This window comes from Prionailurus bengalensis, chromosome B2, assembly GCF_016509475.1.
Source record: "Prionailurus bengalensis isolate Pbe53 chromosome B2, Fcat_Pben_1.1_paternal_pri, whole genome shotgun sequence".
NCBI lineage: Eukaryota > Metazoa > Chordata > Mammalia > Carnivora > Felidae > Prionailurus > Prionailurus bengalensis.
Window position 1 is genome coordinate 114,602,724 of NC_057349.1, and position 17,298 is coordinate 114,620,021.

At 35.9% G+C, this 17,298-nt stretch overlaps 1 protein-coding gene across 2 annotated transcripts in view; it reads left to right on the plus strand.

Annotated features, from left to right (window-relative positions):
* The window catches only part of RSPO3 (R-spondin 3), an 86,632-nt gene that overhangs the window by 28,938 nt on the left and 40,396 nt on the right, over nt 1-17,298 (plus strand). For both annotated transcript variants that reach the window (XM_043592269.1, XM_043592270.1), the window contains exons 2-4: nt 3,943-4,134; nt 5,723-5,869; nt 11,197-11,394. In XM_043592269.1, coding sequence (XP_043448204.1) covers nt 3,943-4,134; nt 5,723-5,869; nt 11,197-11,394 — 537 coding nt within the window. The remainder of the gene's footprint in view (nt 1-3,942; nt 4,135-5,722; nt 5,870-11,196; nt 11,395-17,298) is intronic.

The window sequence follows — 17,298 nt, forward strand, 5'->3', positions numbered from 1 at the left end:
ATGCAAAGTATTGTTAAAAATCAACTGAAAATATGTCTTTTTTTCTTACCAAATATCCCTTATTTTGGACTATGTTTCCTTCTTCTGGCATTCTTCAACTCCTCTCTCTTTCAGATGTCTTCTCTAATTAGGTAGTTACAGCCAGGGACTCACCCTTACATCTCTAGCAACCAGTACAATATTAAGTTCCATCTCTTAAGGATCACTTTCTGGATATTTCATAAAATCTTCAAAATCAATGATCCTAAGCCATGTTTATATTTTTAGACTTTTTTTATTCTGTGTACTTGCCCCCACACTCCAACTGCAGGCTTTTACTCCCCCAGAAGTCCCTCTTCTCTTCTATTCATTCACGGGCTAGAACTCAAAACACACCTTCTCAAATCCTCTTTCCTATTCGGTCCACATTCTGTTAGTCACCATATTTGACTGACTCCACCTCCTAAATATCCTTGGAATAGTCATACCTTCCTTACCACATTACCCTGCCTTTGCTATATTTTAAGCTATCACCAGTCTTTTACCTTGATCACTATATTAGTCTTCTAGTTTCTGTGTTTTCCATGCTGCCAGGGAGATCACCTTCCCAATACAAAAGTGATCACGTCACCCACCAGGTTGAAATCCCTTATATCTACAGAATAATGTCCTTGGCACAAACCACAAAGGGTTCCATAATCTAGATCTACCCAGTGCTTGCAATCTTTTTGATACTCCTCATATCTCTATTAACCACTCTTTACGCATCAGATGCATTGAACTCATGCCAGTCTCCTTCCTGATGTGGATAATTGGGGTGTTCCCTCCTCTGGCCTCATGATGGTCACTTACATACTTATAACTTCAACTTATTTTCTAAGATTAAGTTTAAACCTTAGATATTTTATGAAACCTCCTCACCATTAATACCTCCATTGTTTGTATAAACTAATAGTACTAAAACATTTTTTAAAAAGAGGTGATTAGGAAATACAAAATGAAGTTTTTATCAGAATGGAAGAGGAAGAAGGATGAAAAAGCAGAATTCTATTTTCTGTCTTAGAATCATAAGATTTTAAGGCTGAAAGAATTGTTACAGTCAATCCAGACCAAAGTTTTCTGTGGTTTTCATGTAAAAAGTAAAACCTCCCCTTAAGATGAAGTTTGGGGAATTTGTATCTAGTTGTGTAATACAGTCTGTAAAAATTGAGTGACCCTTACACAGCATTCAAGAAAACAATCACTACTCTACTCAACTGTAAAAAAAATCTAGAATCCTAGAATCTGAGCTTCAGAGTCTTACTTATTCTCACTTCCCACAGCATAACACTGAACCCTTTCTGAAGAAATAAAGTTGGCTTCTTTACTTTTCAAAAATCTATTTTGCCAAAAAATTTTGTCTAAAAAGGCACAATATGAAAAAGAAGCAAGCAGAAGGAATGTAGCGCTACACTATGAGTTGATTGTGCTAGATTTCATCAGTAAAAGTTTTAAAGAAAACGAGGTACTTTGTCACATCTCAAAATTTTGATGGGAACTGTTACCAGGTCATTGGGCCTGTATGGAGCTCTTTCCTGGAGAAGTTTCCAAACATCCAAAACCAATTTTTTTAAAAAATTAGTGTTTATTTATTTTTGAGAGAGAGAGAGAGTGCGAGCATGAGTGGGGGAGGGTCAGAGAGAGAGAGAGAGAGAGAGAGAGAGACAGAGGATCTGAAGTGAGCTCCAAGATGACAGAGAGCCAGAATTGGGCTCGAACTCACAAACCACAAGATCATGACCTGAGCTGAAGTCGGACACCTAACTGACTGAGCCACCCAGCATCCCCAAAACCCATTTTTAAGTGAAATTTATTTTAAGGTACATCAGTTTTTGAGGCTTCACATATGTAAATCATGTTTATTCTCATAACTGATTTAAAGTTGTATCATAATTGACAAAAGTTTCAAGGTGCTTGAAATTATAATTTTGTTTCCTTTGGGCAGCTGCATTTCAGAGATAGAGATAGGTTGTTGTGGGCCAGTTAAACCTAATTTCATTCAAACTCAGAGTCACTTAGTGCCCTGGGCTTGAAGTGACTTTCCTTCAAACTGAGGTCCACTTCTCCACAGACAGTTCTTATGAGATTTCACAGGTTTTTAACTACACATCTTGCTTCCTAAAATGGACCAAACTAGAGTCTGAGCACAGGAAGCCCTCTTCATCCCTTTCCTTTTTATGGTCTTTCCCTACAGAAAACACATTTTCTGTAAGTCTCCAATGATGAGTTACCGCAATGAAAAAGTACCCTGTTACTTGGAGAACAGTTTTCACTTACAAGTTCCCCAAGTCCTGTAATGCCTAAACCTCCTGTGCCACTTTATATATTCTTCCCACCCTACAGAGGAGCATGTACAGGAAAAGCAGACTTCCCTTCCCCCCCACATTTCCTCAGTTTATTTACAAAACGTCTTGGAATGAGAATGAGCTGCTTGTGGTTCCTGTGGCTGATTCAGGGATGCTTTCCTCTAGGCAGAGGACACTGGTCAACCAAATGACCTCTCTGTAACTAATTCTTGCACCCCTGTGGTAAGGCTGATTGGGCTTGTAGGTACCCTTTCTAACTAAGCCTGGTGGGATTTGTTTTTGCAGTAAAGGACTTAGCAAGAACCAAACATCACTCTGAAGACAGACCTGATAATGGCAAGGCCCATCACACCCCAACACGCACACACACCACTACCAACAAAAGAAATCAGAAATACACTGGGGTGCCTTTGCACTCCTGTGCATCAACCTTTGTTTCTTATAAAGGTCAGAATTTTTGCCTTCTGGATTCCTAGAGGAACAATAAAGCTACTTATAGTGTATTTGAACACAGAATTCATTAGGAGAAGAAATCATCCCAAACACCAGCTCCATGAGAGATGTACTTTAGTCAGCAATTTTACACCAGCTCACACATAGATGTTGATGACCAGTTGATAGTAATAAGAAGATTTAACGTTGTGAGGATCTCAAGTAAACATGACTCTTCCACATGTTTGTTTATGTTTGTTCAGATTCGCTAGTGAATAGTCAGCTCACCACACATGTTGATGACTCTTGGAAACCTTAGAATTCTTAGGGGTATGTGTAGCAGTAGTCTTTAGTGTCATGCCCTCACCAAATACATACTTGAGTAGAAGAAGTAGAATTATTATATATTATATATATAACATTATAAATATTATATTATAAACTATAAATATTATTATAAATAGCCATAAATAGCCACCAGTATTTCTATTTTGTAGAAATACTGGTAAGATAAGTATCACATTGTCATCATGGTATCAGTTTGAACTGATAAACATTAAACTTATGTGAGAGGAAATATTTTAAGAAAGCATGGGGGTGGGGGAGTCCCAAGAAGCTACATAGTTTCAGAATCAATTTGCAATGGATCAAAGAGTAATATTGTGTTCTCTAATAGACCATACATGAAAAAAGATATCCTAGAACAAAGTGTCCTTACTCAAGTTAAGCCTTTTCTATGTTGTCATCTTTGCTTGAAGAAATTAGATACGTGCTTATCATCCATTGCATAAATGACGAGCAAAGCTAATATACATTGATTTTAGGGAATAAGCTCAAAATTACCCAATCTCCAATCAGCCAGGGTGCTAGTTCAATGAGAATATTTCACTACATGTAAATACATATATGATCCATAAATAGTTTGAGGCAGTATATTCTTAGTTTCCAAATGCCCAAACTTAATCACTTAAAGTTTTTAATAACTTTTAAATTAAAAACAATATATGTGTATATTTAAGGGAAATACTAGATCACAGAAAAGAGAGGGGAAAAAACCCAACTTATTCACACATTACCACCAATTGAAAGCTAGTGAAACAAATGTATCTCTGCCTAGAGAATGTCATTGAACTTCTATATTTATGATTTAACATTTGTTTTTGTCTTTGTACATTTGTCCCTTCAGTGCATCCTAACGTCAGTCAAGGCTGCCAAGGAGGCTGTGCGACGTGTTCAGATTACAATGGATGCTTGTCATGTAAGCCCAGACTATTTTTTGTTCTGGAAAGAATTGGCATGAAGCAGATTGGAGTGTGTCTCTCTTCATGTCCAAGTGGATATTATGGAACTCGATATCCAGATATAAATAAATGTACAAGTAAGTGTTACACAGAATTATGTTTTTATCTCACCCTTAGGGACTTTCCAGATTTGAAATGGCCTCTAGCATATTTGTGATATTCGGTGTTAAGTTAATAATAATATTTACCTGATAATAAGGCTAAAGCATACGTGGACTTAGCCCTCAGAGCAGGAAGATTTTCACCTCTTATAAAAAGCACTCAAGTTTTGTGGGTTTTTTTTTTCCCATCATAAAAGTGAACACTGAGAACATGGTTATTACTCACGTAACCTACAGAAAACTACCATAAGCATTAATGCCATCTGAGTTCCCATTACTGTCACAACATCCCATTACTATCAGAACATTTAATGATTTAAAGAATAAATTCAGCTATTTTTGCTTCAAGAAAAATTCCAGTATAACAACTACAACATTTATCTATTTGTTGGAAATAAATGTTGAAAACGCTCTCATATCACCTCTCATCTGGACCCCGAAAGTCTACTCTTCACAGTGTAGACTGAGTAACCTTTCAAAATGTAGATTTAGGAAATACCATTCCTCTGTCAGGCACCACATATAGCTGCCTACCTCTCAAACTCATTTCCTATGACTGCAGCTCATCCACTGTGCACTGACCTCACTGGCCTTCTTGCGAGATCTTCCCACCTCAAAGCCTTTGCAGTTACTGTACTACATTCACTATTCTGGCAGCGTGGAAAGCTCTTAGCCTACATCTTTGCTTGGCTGGTTCTTTTCTTTCATTCAATATTCTCACATATCACCTTGCAGAGAGGTATTTCATGACCAGCTAACTCACAATAATCAAACTGTTCCTGTTTTCATTTTCCATACCTTTTCCCTACCTTTTGTTGTTGTCGTTCTTTTCTCCAGACCACCTCTTACTCTGGAACCAGACTGCCTGGTTTCAAAAATCACTCTGATCTGGGCTTGTTTCAAAACTTTTTGAGTCTCAATTTCAATAATTCCCTGTAAAATGGGAATTATAATCAGGGCTACCTCACTGGGTTATTGTAAAGTTGAAGTGACTTAATATTGTAAAATATTTGCAGCAATATCTGACTTACTAATCACCATATAAGGGTCAGCTATTGTCATTGTTTATTGTGTCTTCCCTCGTAAAATGTAAGCTTTGTGAACTCCTTATCTCTCTTTGGTGCACTGATGTCAATCACTATCTAGAATAGTGCTAGGCACATAGTAGTCAATCATATACTTCTTGAATGAATGAATGAATGAATGGACCTCTAAAATAGCACTAAAGCAATATCTAGTATATTTCATTAAAGTTCTGACGAAACACTTTTTACTGTTATTTTATATAAATGGATACTCGGTCTTATAAACATTCTTGGCAGTAGACATTGCCAAAAATTCTTTCGTAGGACTCTCAGTACAGTAATTTTGAAATCAATGATTGATGTTCATCAACTAAATGACTGTGGAGGAATCCATAATTTAATTTAGAAAAATAATTTTGAATCCTAATTGTTTTGACACAAAAGTCACATGTGCCTGTGTTGTAAGCATACAGACCCGGACCAGCAATAAGTAAGTGAAGATAATGAAAGCATATTTCTTTTCTTTTTTTCTCTTTCAGAATGCAAAGCTGACTGTGATACTTGTTTCAACAAAAATTTCTGCACAAAGTGTAAAAATGGATTTTACTTACACCTTGGAAAGTGCCTTGACAATTGCCCAGAAGGGTTGGAAGCCAACAACCATACCATGGAGTGCGTCAGTATTGGTGAGGAGGATTTCTAAGATTTACAGGGGAGGATAAACACCTCAGATGATAATGTCAGTCTCCATGGAAGTGCTTCTCAGAGTTCTGTTTCACAAGAACCTGAAGGGGTATCTCCAAGAGGCTTTCTTCATCCTTCCTTACAAAGATACCATCTTAACAGGGCTCCCACAGCCTTAGCCAACATGTATCACAGTACAGTTTATCACCCCGCCGGTGCTCCATTATTTCTTAGGGAGTGCAATAACTGTTTTGGATAGTCTGATCATTAAAAATTTATTTCATATCAATATTTAGTGAACTTTTATTTAGAGTAATTTACCATATACACACTTTGTGCAAGTATATATCATATATGTTATACACACACATACATATATATAAAGATAAAGATAAATATATGAATATATATATATGTATATGTATATGTATATGTATATATTTGGTCTTAAACTAAATTTTCACTTTAGGACATGAGTTTCACATAACACTTAGGTCTAATGTCAACCAGTGAGCAAAGTTGTTTTTTTTTTTTAATGTTTATTCACTTTTTGAGAGAGAGAGACAGAGAGCAGAGGAGGGGCAGAGAGAGAGGGAGACACAGAATCTAAAGCAGGCTCCAGGCTCTGAGCTGTCAGCACAGAGCCCGAAGCTGGGCTCGAACCCATGGACCATGAGATCATGACCTGAGCTGAAGTCAGATGCTTAACTGACTGAGCCACCCAGGCATCCCAGCAAAGTTGTTTTTTAAAGGCAGGAAACATTCTCTGGATATAGCCCTTTGGTACTCAGTAGATGAGCCAAACACCTACAGAAATAAAACTGATACAGTTAAAAATCTCATTTTTTTCTCTCACCCTGCTTTACTGAAATGTCCTGCTTGCACAGGTATTCAGAAACAAGGAGAGGATTTTGGACTTACTCAAACTGACAGAAGGACATAGTCATAGGGTCTGATTAAATGCAGGCTGAAGTTCTTGAAGGGGAGGTCCCTCAGACCAGTTGTTTGTCTAAATAACAGATCACTGTCAGGCTTTATTTCTCCCTTTTAAATGTTGTGCAGCTACTACAACGACGAGTTGGATGAACAGTTGGGGAGCAGATGCTCAACCAAATGGGAAAACAGCATACTAAATCTCAAAATCCCCTGGGCAAGAGCTACAAGAACCTTTGATGCTGCACTGATATTGGCATATGCACACAAATGTCCTTCTGATTCAGTACAAGATAGTCTCCAGGATTCCCCTGGGGTCCCCACAGATAGATCCCCCGTTAGAATCGAAAGTGCTGGAGCAATAACTCAAAAGTGGTGACTTAACTATTTCAAGTCCAGAAATAATTGAAACAGAAAACACTCATTTTTAAACAAAGTTTCTAAGAGAATTAAACAAATAGATGATATTTTAATGATAATTTCAAAAGCATCTGGAAAACAACATTTCATGGCTCATTTTGGTTGAGTCTTCTTTTTTTTCCTTCTAGTCAATAAAGACACAGAAAAACTAGTTAGAAATAGGGTAAAACGTACATGAGAAAGCACTTCAAGTTCATCTCTGTTAAGTCCTGAGGGCTGATGACTAAAGGTAATAAGTTCCAAACTGTGGAAAAAATAGGAAACAATTCTGTGGAGTATTCAAGGACAGAAAATCAGGATGAGTTGCAGAAAGTCTGTGCCATTTCTCTACCCAGAAAAAGGGGCACATGTTTAGATTTTCTTAGTTGTTTAAAGTGTAGTATTCAGTCCTTGAAAGGCTATTTATCTTCAATGTATTAATGCTTTTCTATCATAGAGAGCATTTAGCACTTGGCACTGTTAGATTAGCCAGTAAAGCTTACTGGTAATCCATACTACTATTTAGACAAAAAATATTCTTAAAACAATGAAATTTAAGAAATTTATATATTTTAGAATAGGGATTAGAAATCTAAAACCCATTTAGCGAATCTGGCTCATTGAACAGTTAGGTATAAATCACCTAGGACACAGTGCAAATCCGCAAGTTTTGTTGAGAGCCAGCTCTTGTTGCTTGCTGTAAGGGATGTCTCCCAGCATGTGCTCTCTAGCCAACAAGTAGTAGGTGGGCTACGACTGAGGCTTGCGCCACGATTTCATGAAAAATGATGACCTGTTTGATTATCACAAAAGGACATTAAAGCCTATTCCTTTAGCAAATATGAAACTAGGACCCGGAGAGCTGAAATAATGACTCCAAGGACACAGTGTGAGTTATTGTCAGTGCTATTATTAGTACCTTGACTCTAGCTCTCTGTTGTTCACCAAAGATTTTGAAGAATGTGTCCCTCCCTCTCTTTCCTGAAATCTACATTATGTGACTTGTTTCTTATCCTGATTATTACTAAGAGGAAAGGTCATAACAGAGAAAATACCACTCTAATATAGAGCTAGGGTGAAAGACTTCTGCCTCAAAATATCCACTCCTCATGGTGTTCTGTCTTATTAGGCATAAATGTCCACTGAACCCAATTTTATAGGAGAATATATTTCTTCTACTTTATGCTGTAGATATTGCTTCCTTTCTGCACTGTCATTGTGCCATCCTCATCACTCCTCTGGGAGAGTTGGCCTCATTCAAGTAGTCACAGAGGGAGATATCCAGCTTTAAACTGTGAGTAGCAAGGAACATGCCCTTGCTATGTTCTCAGTGTAGCCATGCAGTTAGTCAACAAGAATGAGAGCAAATGAGTAATGCTGTCTTAAGGCCCTTACTGGTAGAACATCCAGTTCAGCTTTTCTTCCAATTCAAGAATTCCTTTTATAGCTTTGTAGACTGATGATCTATCACAGCATGACCATTTCTGGGGACAGGAAGCCAATTACTTTTTTGAGACCCTTGTTTCATTAGTGAATAGTTAAAGATTTCCAGGGGCACCCAGGTGGCTCAGTTGGTTAAGCACCCTACTCATAATTTCACCTCCAGTCATGATCTCACAGTTCGTGGGTTTGAGCCCCTCATTGGGTTCTGTGCTGACAGTGTGGAGCCTGCTTGGGATTTGCTTTCTCCCCCCACTCTCTGCCCCTTCCCACTTGCCCTGTTTCTCTCTCTCTCTCTCTCTCTCTCTCTCTCTCTCTCTCTCTCTCAAAATAAATAAATAAACTTTAAAAAACTATGTTAAGATTTCCAGTGTTAAATTGTCCTTAATACAGAAAACAGAATAGAAAAAGGGTGTAATTTTGTTTTTTTCTTAATTACCTCTTAACCAAATAATGCCCCAATTCTATGTTGTTCAGACCTGAATATAACTTAAATCATCCTTTTTGTTGTCTTTACATGGTTTTCAAAGTTTCCAATTTTCCAGAAATATTTTTTACACAGTAACATTATAGGTTCATTTTATAGTATTTCTCTAGGAAAAGTTCTCCTCTTCTCAAGGATTTTTAACTATCCCTTCTTATTAGAGCTTTTTACTATCTGAACTCATCAATTTTAAATATTTCCTCTTTTTCTTCCTCAATGGAATTCTCTAATATTGTCATTAGAATTTAATTTTTAGAACCATTTATATCATATGACTGAGGACTCATAATTGTAATTTTAAAAATCTTATTTTCTGAAGTCTAAATATCCATTTTCCTAGACTACTTTTACAATTGTGAAGAAGCCCCAAGGTTCTTAGTCATTTTCACATCATGTGTTTTTTTGTTTGTTTTTTCTTTTTGTTTTTGTTTTTTTAGTCCTCTTAAATGAATACTGGACAAAGTGACAGCTCACAAACTTTGATTTTAATTTTTCCATTTCCTTTCTCAGAAGTGTTTTTATTTGTTTTGTGTTAAAGATCCACTGTTTTTGTGTCATTAATATCAGGATGGGAGATACGTCCTAACTGGCAAAAGATTATGATATCAGTAAGTGACTTCATTGTTCTGGTCTTTAATTCAAATCATGTTATAACTGAACATGAAACTAGTATAGGAGTGGTTCAGTAAAGTTCATTTTTTTCCGTTCACAGAAACTTAAATTAACTTATCTAGTCATTTTCATTTAACTCTGTATTACATTCAGATACCTGATGGTAACTACAAAACATGGAAAAAATGTATGGCAAATGGATTTAAATTTCTAAAACATTTAGGTTATATTTTTTGAGGCTGGATAAAAGATAGCATTCCACTCTAAAATAAGGATTTTTTTTCATCAGAAGGAAGCAAGAAAGGTTAATGGAAAGTTGTGGAAAGAGAATCTTGTATCGTTGAAAGAATTATTGCTGCAAGCTATTTCAGTTATTGTAAATTAGGAAGTTGTATGAACATAAATAAAATGATAGCATCTTGCAGATATTTATTTTCATTAGAAGTTCAGAAATCTGCTATAAGACCTTGGAAAGCCATGATTAAAAAGAAGGTATTAATATACAGAAAAGGGAAAAAATCTACAAAAGAAGCTTTATAGAAATTACATCTGTTCAGCTTAGGAATCACTCCTTCAAGTTAATTCCAGAAGCAGCTTATCAACTGAAGTTGATCCAGAATCCACTTACATACATGCTGCTATGCATGAAGAACACCCATTAATGAATGATAATATTTACGGGCACCTGGGGGGGCTCAGTCGGTTAAGTGTATGACTTTGGCTCAGGTCATGATTCAAGTTCTTAAGTTTGAGCCCCACATCGGGCCTTGCGTTGACAGCTCAGAGCCTAGAGCCCTTTTTGGATTCTTTATCTCCCTCCCTCCCTCTCTCTCTCTCTCTGCCCCTCCCCTGCTCTATCTCTCCTTCAAAAATAAACATTTTAAAAAATTTTTTAAAAATTTAAATAATAATATTTAAGTACTCAACTGCACATGAAGCAGAAAAGGAAGTGAATTGTAGACAACGACCTGGATGCATTTTTTGCTTAACCATTTTCTAGCACAGAAGTTCTCAAAGTGTGTTCTTGGTACCTGCAAATCAGCATCACATGTATTGTTAGAAATGCACATTCTCACGAGGGGTGGGGTCTAGTTCATTCAGCAAGCCCTCCAAGTGCTTCTGTTGCATACTAAAGAAGTACACTAAAGATAGCACATAATAATGACTAGTCTATCAAGTTATGGTCAGGATCAATCAAAAATTAGAGCAGTGCTCTAGAAATTGTAAAGCATCGGTCAACTGTGAGCAATTAGATTAGTACCTGGGTTAACAAATCTAGAGTGAAAAGTAAACCTAATGCAAAAATGAGTTTACCTGGCACTGTGAGCACTACAAATGTGAAAACATTTTATTCCTGTCTTTCTCTTTATTTTCATTTTCTTTAAGTTACCTTGCGCAAGTTTGCTCTACAGGATTTCTGCTCAGAATTTGAGCAAGTTTGTTTCTGCTGTTCTGTTTCAGTGCACTGTGAGGCCAGTGAATGGAGTCCTTGGAGTCCATGCATGAAGAAAGGAAAAACATGTGGCTTCAAAAGAGGGACTGAAACACGGGTCCGAGAAATAACACAGCATCCATCAGCAAAGGGTAACCTGTGTCCCCCCACCAGTGAGACAAGAAAGTGTACAGTGCAAAGAAAGAAGTGTCAGAAGGGAGAACGAGGTACTATCATACTAACAAAATGTACTTATTTGAAGCCTCATAATTTTATGCAAATTTCACTTTATTTCTTAGGAAACAGTGTTATTGGTCATGTCTAAAACTCCAAAATGTGTACCAACCAAAGCATATGCTCTCTGTAAATTACAGAATATAGATATGCGATTTTTTTAAAAAATGGGAGTCTGGTATCAAAATTATAGAAGTATGTTAATTAAATCTTGATGAAGGAGGCTGCATTAGATATTTAGGCCTTTTTGTTTTGGGTCATTATCTTTCCTATCATCCACCTTCCTGGTGCCTAGAACACATTTGAGAAGCCTCATAAACACAAGTTCTAACAAACACCATTTGGTACAAGACCATAGTGAAGAGACTCCAGCCATGAACTTACTCCTTTTTTCATTGCCTACCGTCAAAGTAGTACAATTTGGTTATAAACTTTTCTAGCTAAATGTATTTTAAAGGTTACCTAGTATTTTTTAAACATTTATATTTTTTTAATGTTTATTTGTTTATTTTGAGAGAGAGATTGAGAGCAAGCAGGGGAGGGGCAGAGAGAGAGGGAGAGACAGAATCCCAAGCAGGCTCCACACCATCGGCATGGAATCCGACATTGGGCTCAAACTCATGAGCCATGAGATTATGACCTGAGCTGAAATCAAGAGTCGGACACTTAACCGACTGGGCCACCCAGGCACCCCTAAACATTTAAATGAATATATGTTTTTAATATTGACTTTACATTTGAACTAAATGACCAAGGCCACATTTTATAAATATAATATAAGCATTAATGAAGTTCGATCCCCAGATTTTTTTTTTCATGTTATACTAACTTTGTAAACTAAGTTACAGAACTTATTAGATCAATCGTAAATAACTCTGTGTCAGAGCTTATTCTGAAGTCTTATGACTGCCAAGGAGAAATATACCGTTTAATATAATGTTTTAGGGTAGTTAACTTCCACTTAGAAGATCTGCAGTTTATCTTTAAAATAGAATTTTTTTGTCTTTCTCACTAATGTCCTCAACTCCACTGCTTACAAAGATATTATGTAGCTTTATATATCTATTGGTAGTTCTGTTGAGCCAATAAATGATCCTCAGTGAATTGCAGCTTGAAAGGACTTTGGCTGCCTCTGTAGTTGGATTTCCTGTGCTTATTTCATTCATTCATTCATTCATTCATTCATTCATTCATTCATTCAACATGGTTTCAATGAATTTTTACTCTGTGGCCAGACACACCACTAAGTCCTGGGAATTCACAACTGAATGGGGTAGTATACCTATCCTGAAGGTATATGCAGGGTCCAATGGAGGGTTGAGATGTTTAAATAGATGATAGCAATATCATATACAAAAGGGAGATTATAGATATGTGAACAAAATTTAGTGGGAACAGAGAGCAGGTTGTTGTGCAAACTTGAACATTGTTCATTTAAGAAAGATCTTGGGTCACTGGTACTTTGCAAAATGTCTTTCACTATATCAAAAGATGTATCCAGCCTGATGTTGCTATTAGTAATCAAGTAATTAATGTGATAAAATTTTTAAAGACATGGATGACTTTAAAGGGAACTTCAAGCTTTTGTAAATGTGTAGGATATTTTGATTAAAATTAGGTTTAAGGAATGAAAGTTGGCTAGGTCTTTCTGGCATTTGTTACCAATTAATTTAAAACATCTTAAATTTTAAAAGTTGGATTTGGAAATCAAATATTTCATCACTCCACTTGTTGGTAAACTCCCATAGCTGTACACTTACTTATGTTTGTTAAATTTTCTTGGAATTTAATGACTTACAGGTGGTCCTTGCTCACATTATACTTTCACAAAGATTCTACATCACTAATCAGTATTCAGTATACTTGACTTTTAAAATAGAAGTAAAGAAAACCTTATCCAATAGAAAAATTAAATTATGATATAATTCTTTTATTTGAGAATATGGTCTAATATATTTTCCTGGCACTTGACTTAAATATTAACATTGAAAATGTCAGTTTTTTAAAACTAGCCACACGTAAGACAAATAAAGCCACAAGAAGTTTAAAATAACCTATGGCATAAGGTTGGCTTAAGTTTCTTCTGGTCCTTGGGTGCCTGAGTGGCTCAGTCAGTGAAGTGTCCAACTCCTGATTTTAGCTCGGGTCATGATCCCATGGTTGGTGAGATTAAGCCCCATGTTGACTCTGTGCTGACAGTGCAGAGCCTGCTTGGGATTCTCTCTCTCCCTCTCTCTGGCCCTCTCCCTCACGCACACCCACTATCTCTCTCAACATAAATAAATAAACATTTTTTTTAAGTTTTCTGGTCCTTTTTCCTCCTTTATGAGCAGGATAAGTTACATTTACAAATAGAACTTTATACAACTAGAAAAATTTAGGAGCTTTATTCTTTTTCAGATTTGATAATGCGTAGACTACCAAGTGGGAAATATGGATCACATTTATAATTAAATTTCAAATTTAGTTCTACTTTTATTTAATCTCTATTCATCTTTATATATGTCTCAAAAATGTTTTCCCTAGTGGCTCATAAATTTAAGATAGGAAGGATACCACTTCTCCCTTCATTTCTTACTTCCCTAACTTAATAGTTTTCTTAGCTTCTCTTAATGATAACTTAACAAACATTCTATTTGAACATGAAGAAATCAAATAGCAAAGTAATTATGAATCTGGGCATGCCACTATATCAAATATCATATCAAAATAATAATGTTACCCAGAGTCTTCTCATTTAAATTCTGAGATATATGTTATAAATACTTATGAAGCTATAAGAAGACAATTACAATAAAGTGAAAAAGATTTGACTTCTCCTACCATTGGCTTATAGACTCATAAATAAGATCTTTTATGTTCATGGTTTCAGCATTTCTAGATGAGTAAACTAAAAGATAAGGCTTTTAAAATAAAATTCATCCTAAATGGGTAAGGGGCACAAAGGAATCTACTCCTGAAATCATTGTTGTACCATATGCTAATTTGGATGTAAACTTTAAAAAATAAAATATAAAAAAACTAAAATAAACTAAAATAAAATAAAATGAAATTTAGCCTGAAAATCTTGAATTTAAACTTAAACTCCCTTTCTAAGAGGTTCACAATAGACAGAGGTAGATAACTCATATTTGGAAAAGGTATGGAGCATGTGTTCAGGATTTTTTTCTGCTGTGTTGTAATTGCCAAAGGCAAGGTCTCTGGGGAAGAATGATAAGATCCAGAAATGACTTTTCAAAATGTACACAAAGAAGAAGCTGAATTGAAGGAAGTAGTTTTTAGTAACAGTGAATTCTTCAAGTTGTGAGATGTATTTTAATATATGTTGAAAAAAATTGGTTGCAAAATCTTACACACATACACTCTTTTTACTAACATTCTTCTCATACTTAGTTCTAATAAATGAATCTAAGGATATAAATGTAATTTTTGTAGCCCCCTAAATTTTTATCTGATGTTTGCCTCTTCTAAGATTATTTCCCTTACCTGACATATTGCCTTTTAATCAGTCTTAACTTCTCCCTCAATTTCCAACTTTAATAAGAAGTTATTACCATTGCAATATTGTCTAGCTTGAGCCTATCTCAATGAAATTATATATCTGAAATGTCAGCTGTATAAAATATATTTTAAGAGAGTATAAAGGCTAATGTATAGACTAGTTTCACATGAGCATTAAAACCATGTATTGAAATGGAAGTAAACAAGGAGGAAATGCATGTTCAACAGTTGTCAACTTACATTTATGAATTTTTAATAAACTGTTCATCATCATCTTAGATAAGGGGAAGTGAAACAGGACAGGAAATATATATGTGCCTGTATTTGATGCCAAAGGGTGATACTGTATGTGTAGGGGCATTGAGAGGTCAGAGGAAGGAGGATCACTAAACATGTTTCTCATTCATTTTTTACATTTCTTTAACTAAAGAGAATTTCCTATAGATATTGGGCTTTAACGAAATTCACAAGAATGAAAGAAATTTAATTGTATGAAAAGATACCAATTACTTATATGTAGCACATAATCTGGGATAGAAAGGAGAAAGAAGAACAGAGTCATGGAAGAAATGGGGGAGGGTGTACTTTCTTGATTCAAGAAGAAATAGCATCCTTCCTAGCAGAAAGAGAAAAGAAACTATTAAAATGAAAATATAGGCATACCTCAGAGATCATGTGGGTTTGGTTCCAGACATCCATAATAAAGCAAATATTACAACAAAATGGGTCAAATTAATTTTTTTGTTTCCCAATACATATAAAAGTTATGTTCACACTATGCTATAGACTAGTAAGTGTGCAATAGCATTATATCTGAAAAAATAATGTACATACCTTAATTTTAAAATTCTTAATTGCTAAAAAGTGCTAACAATCATCATGAGTGAGTTGTAATCCTTTTGCTAGTGGTGGGTCTTTCTTCAATGTTGATGACGGCTGACTGATTAGGGTGGTGGTTGCTGAGGATGGAGTGGATGTGGCAGTTTCTTAAAATAAGACAACAATGAAGTTTGCCACATCAATTGACTCTTCCTTTCACAAATGATCTCTCTGTAGCTTGATAGCATTTTACCACAGTAGAATTCGTTCAAAATTGGAGTCAGTTCTCTCAAACCCTGTTGCTGTTTTATCAAGTAAGTTTATGTAATAATCTAAATCCTCTGCTGTCCTTTCAACCATGTTCACAACATCTTCACTGGAAGTAGATTCCATCTCAAGAAACCACTTTCTTTGCTTATCCATTAGAAGCAATTCCTCATCCAATCAGGTTTTATCATGAGACTGCAACAATTCAGTCTCATTTTCAGGCTTCACTTCTCATCTCTAACTATGAAAACCCTATGCCATCGTCTTCCAATAGAAGACTGGTTAGTCTGCATTGAAAATCAGCCATTTAGTGTAGCCATCTTCATTAACGATCGTAGCTAGATCTTCTGGAGAACTTGCTGCAGCTTCTACATCAGCACTTGCTGCTTCACCTTACACTTTCCTGTTATGGAGACGGCTTCTTTCCCTAAACCTCATGAACTAACTAACCTGTGGTAGCTTCAAACTTTTCTTCTACAGCTTCTTCATATCTCTCAGCCTTCATAGAATTGAAGAGAATTAGGGCCTTGCTCTGGATTAGGCTTTGGCTTAAGGGAATGTTATGGCTAGTTTGATCTCCTATCCAGACTAATAAAACTTTCTCTATACCAGCAATAAGGCTATGTTGCTTTCTTATTATTCATATGTCCAGTGGAGCAGTACATTTAATTTGCTTAAAGAACTTTTCCTTTTCATTCAAAACTTGGCTAACTAGCACAAGAAGCCTAGCTTTCAGTGTGTCTCAGCTTTTAAAATGTCTTCCTCACTAAGCTTAACCATATCTGGCTTTTGGTTTCACATGAGAGATGTGGGACTCTTCCTATCACCTGAACAGTTAGAGGCTATCATAGGTTATTAATTGGCCTAATTTCAGTACTGTTGCATCTCAGGGTATAAGGAGACCCAAGAAGAGAGAGAGATGGGGGAAGAACCAGTCAGTGGAACAGTCAGAACACACACATTTATCAATTAGGTTCTCTGTCTTGTGAGGGTGCAGTTTGTGGTACCCCAAAACAATTACAATAGTAACATCAAAGACCACTGAGCACAGATCACCATAACAAACACAAAAATAATTTAAAAGTTTGAAATATTGCAGGGGTAAATATGATACAGAGACACAAAGTAGCAAATGCTGTTGGTGCCAATAGACTAGCTGAGTGAAGGATTGCAACTAAACTTCAATTTGTAAAAAAACAAAACCAAAAACAAATAAACAAACAAACAAAATGCCATATCAGTGAAGCGCAATACAGCAATGTGCAATAAAATGAGGTAGTCTTGTAAGTAAAGTGTCCAGAGTCATTCCC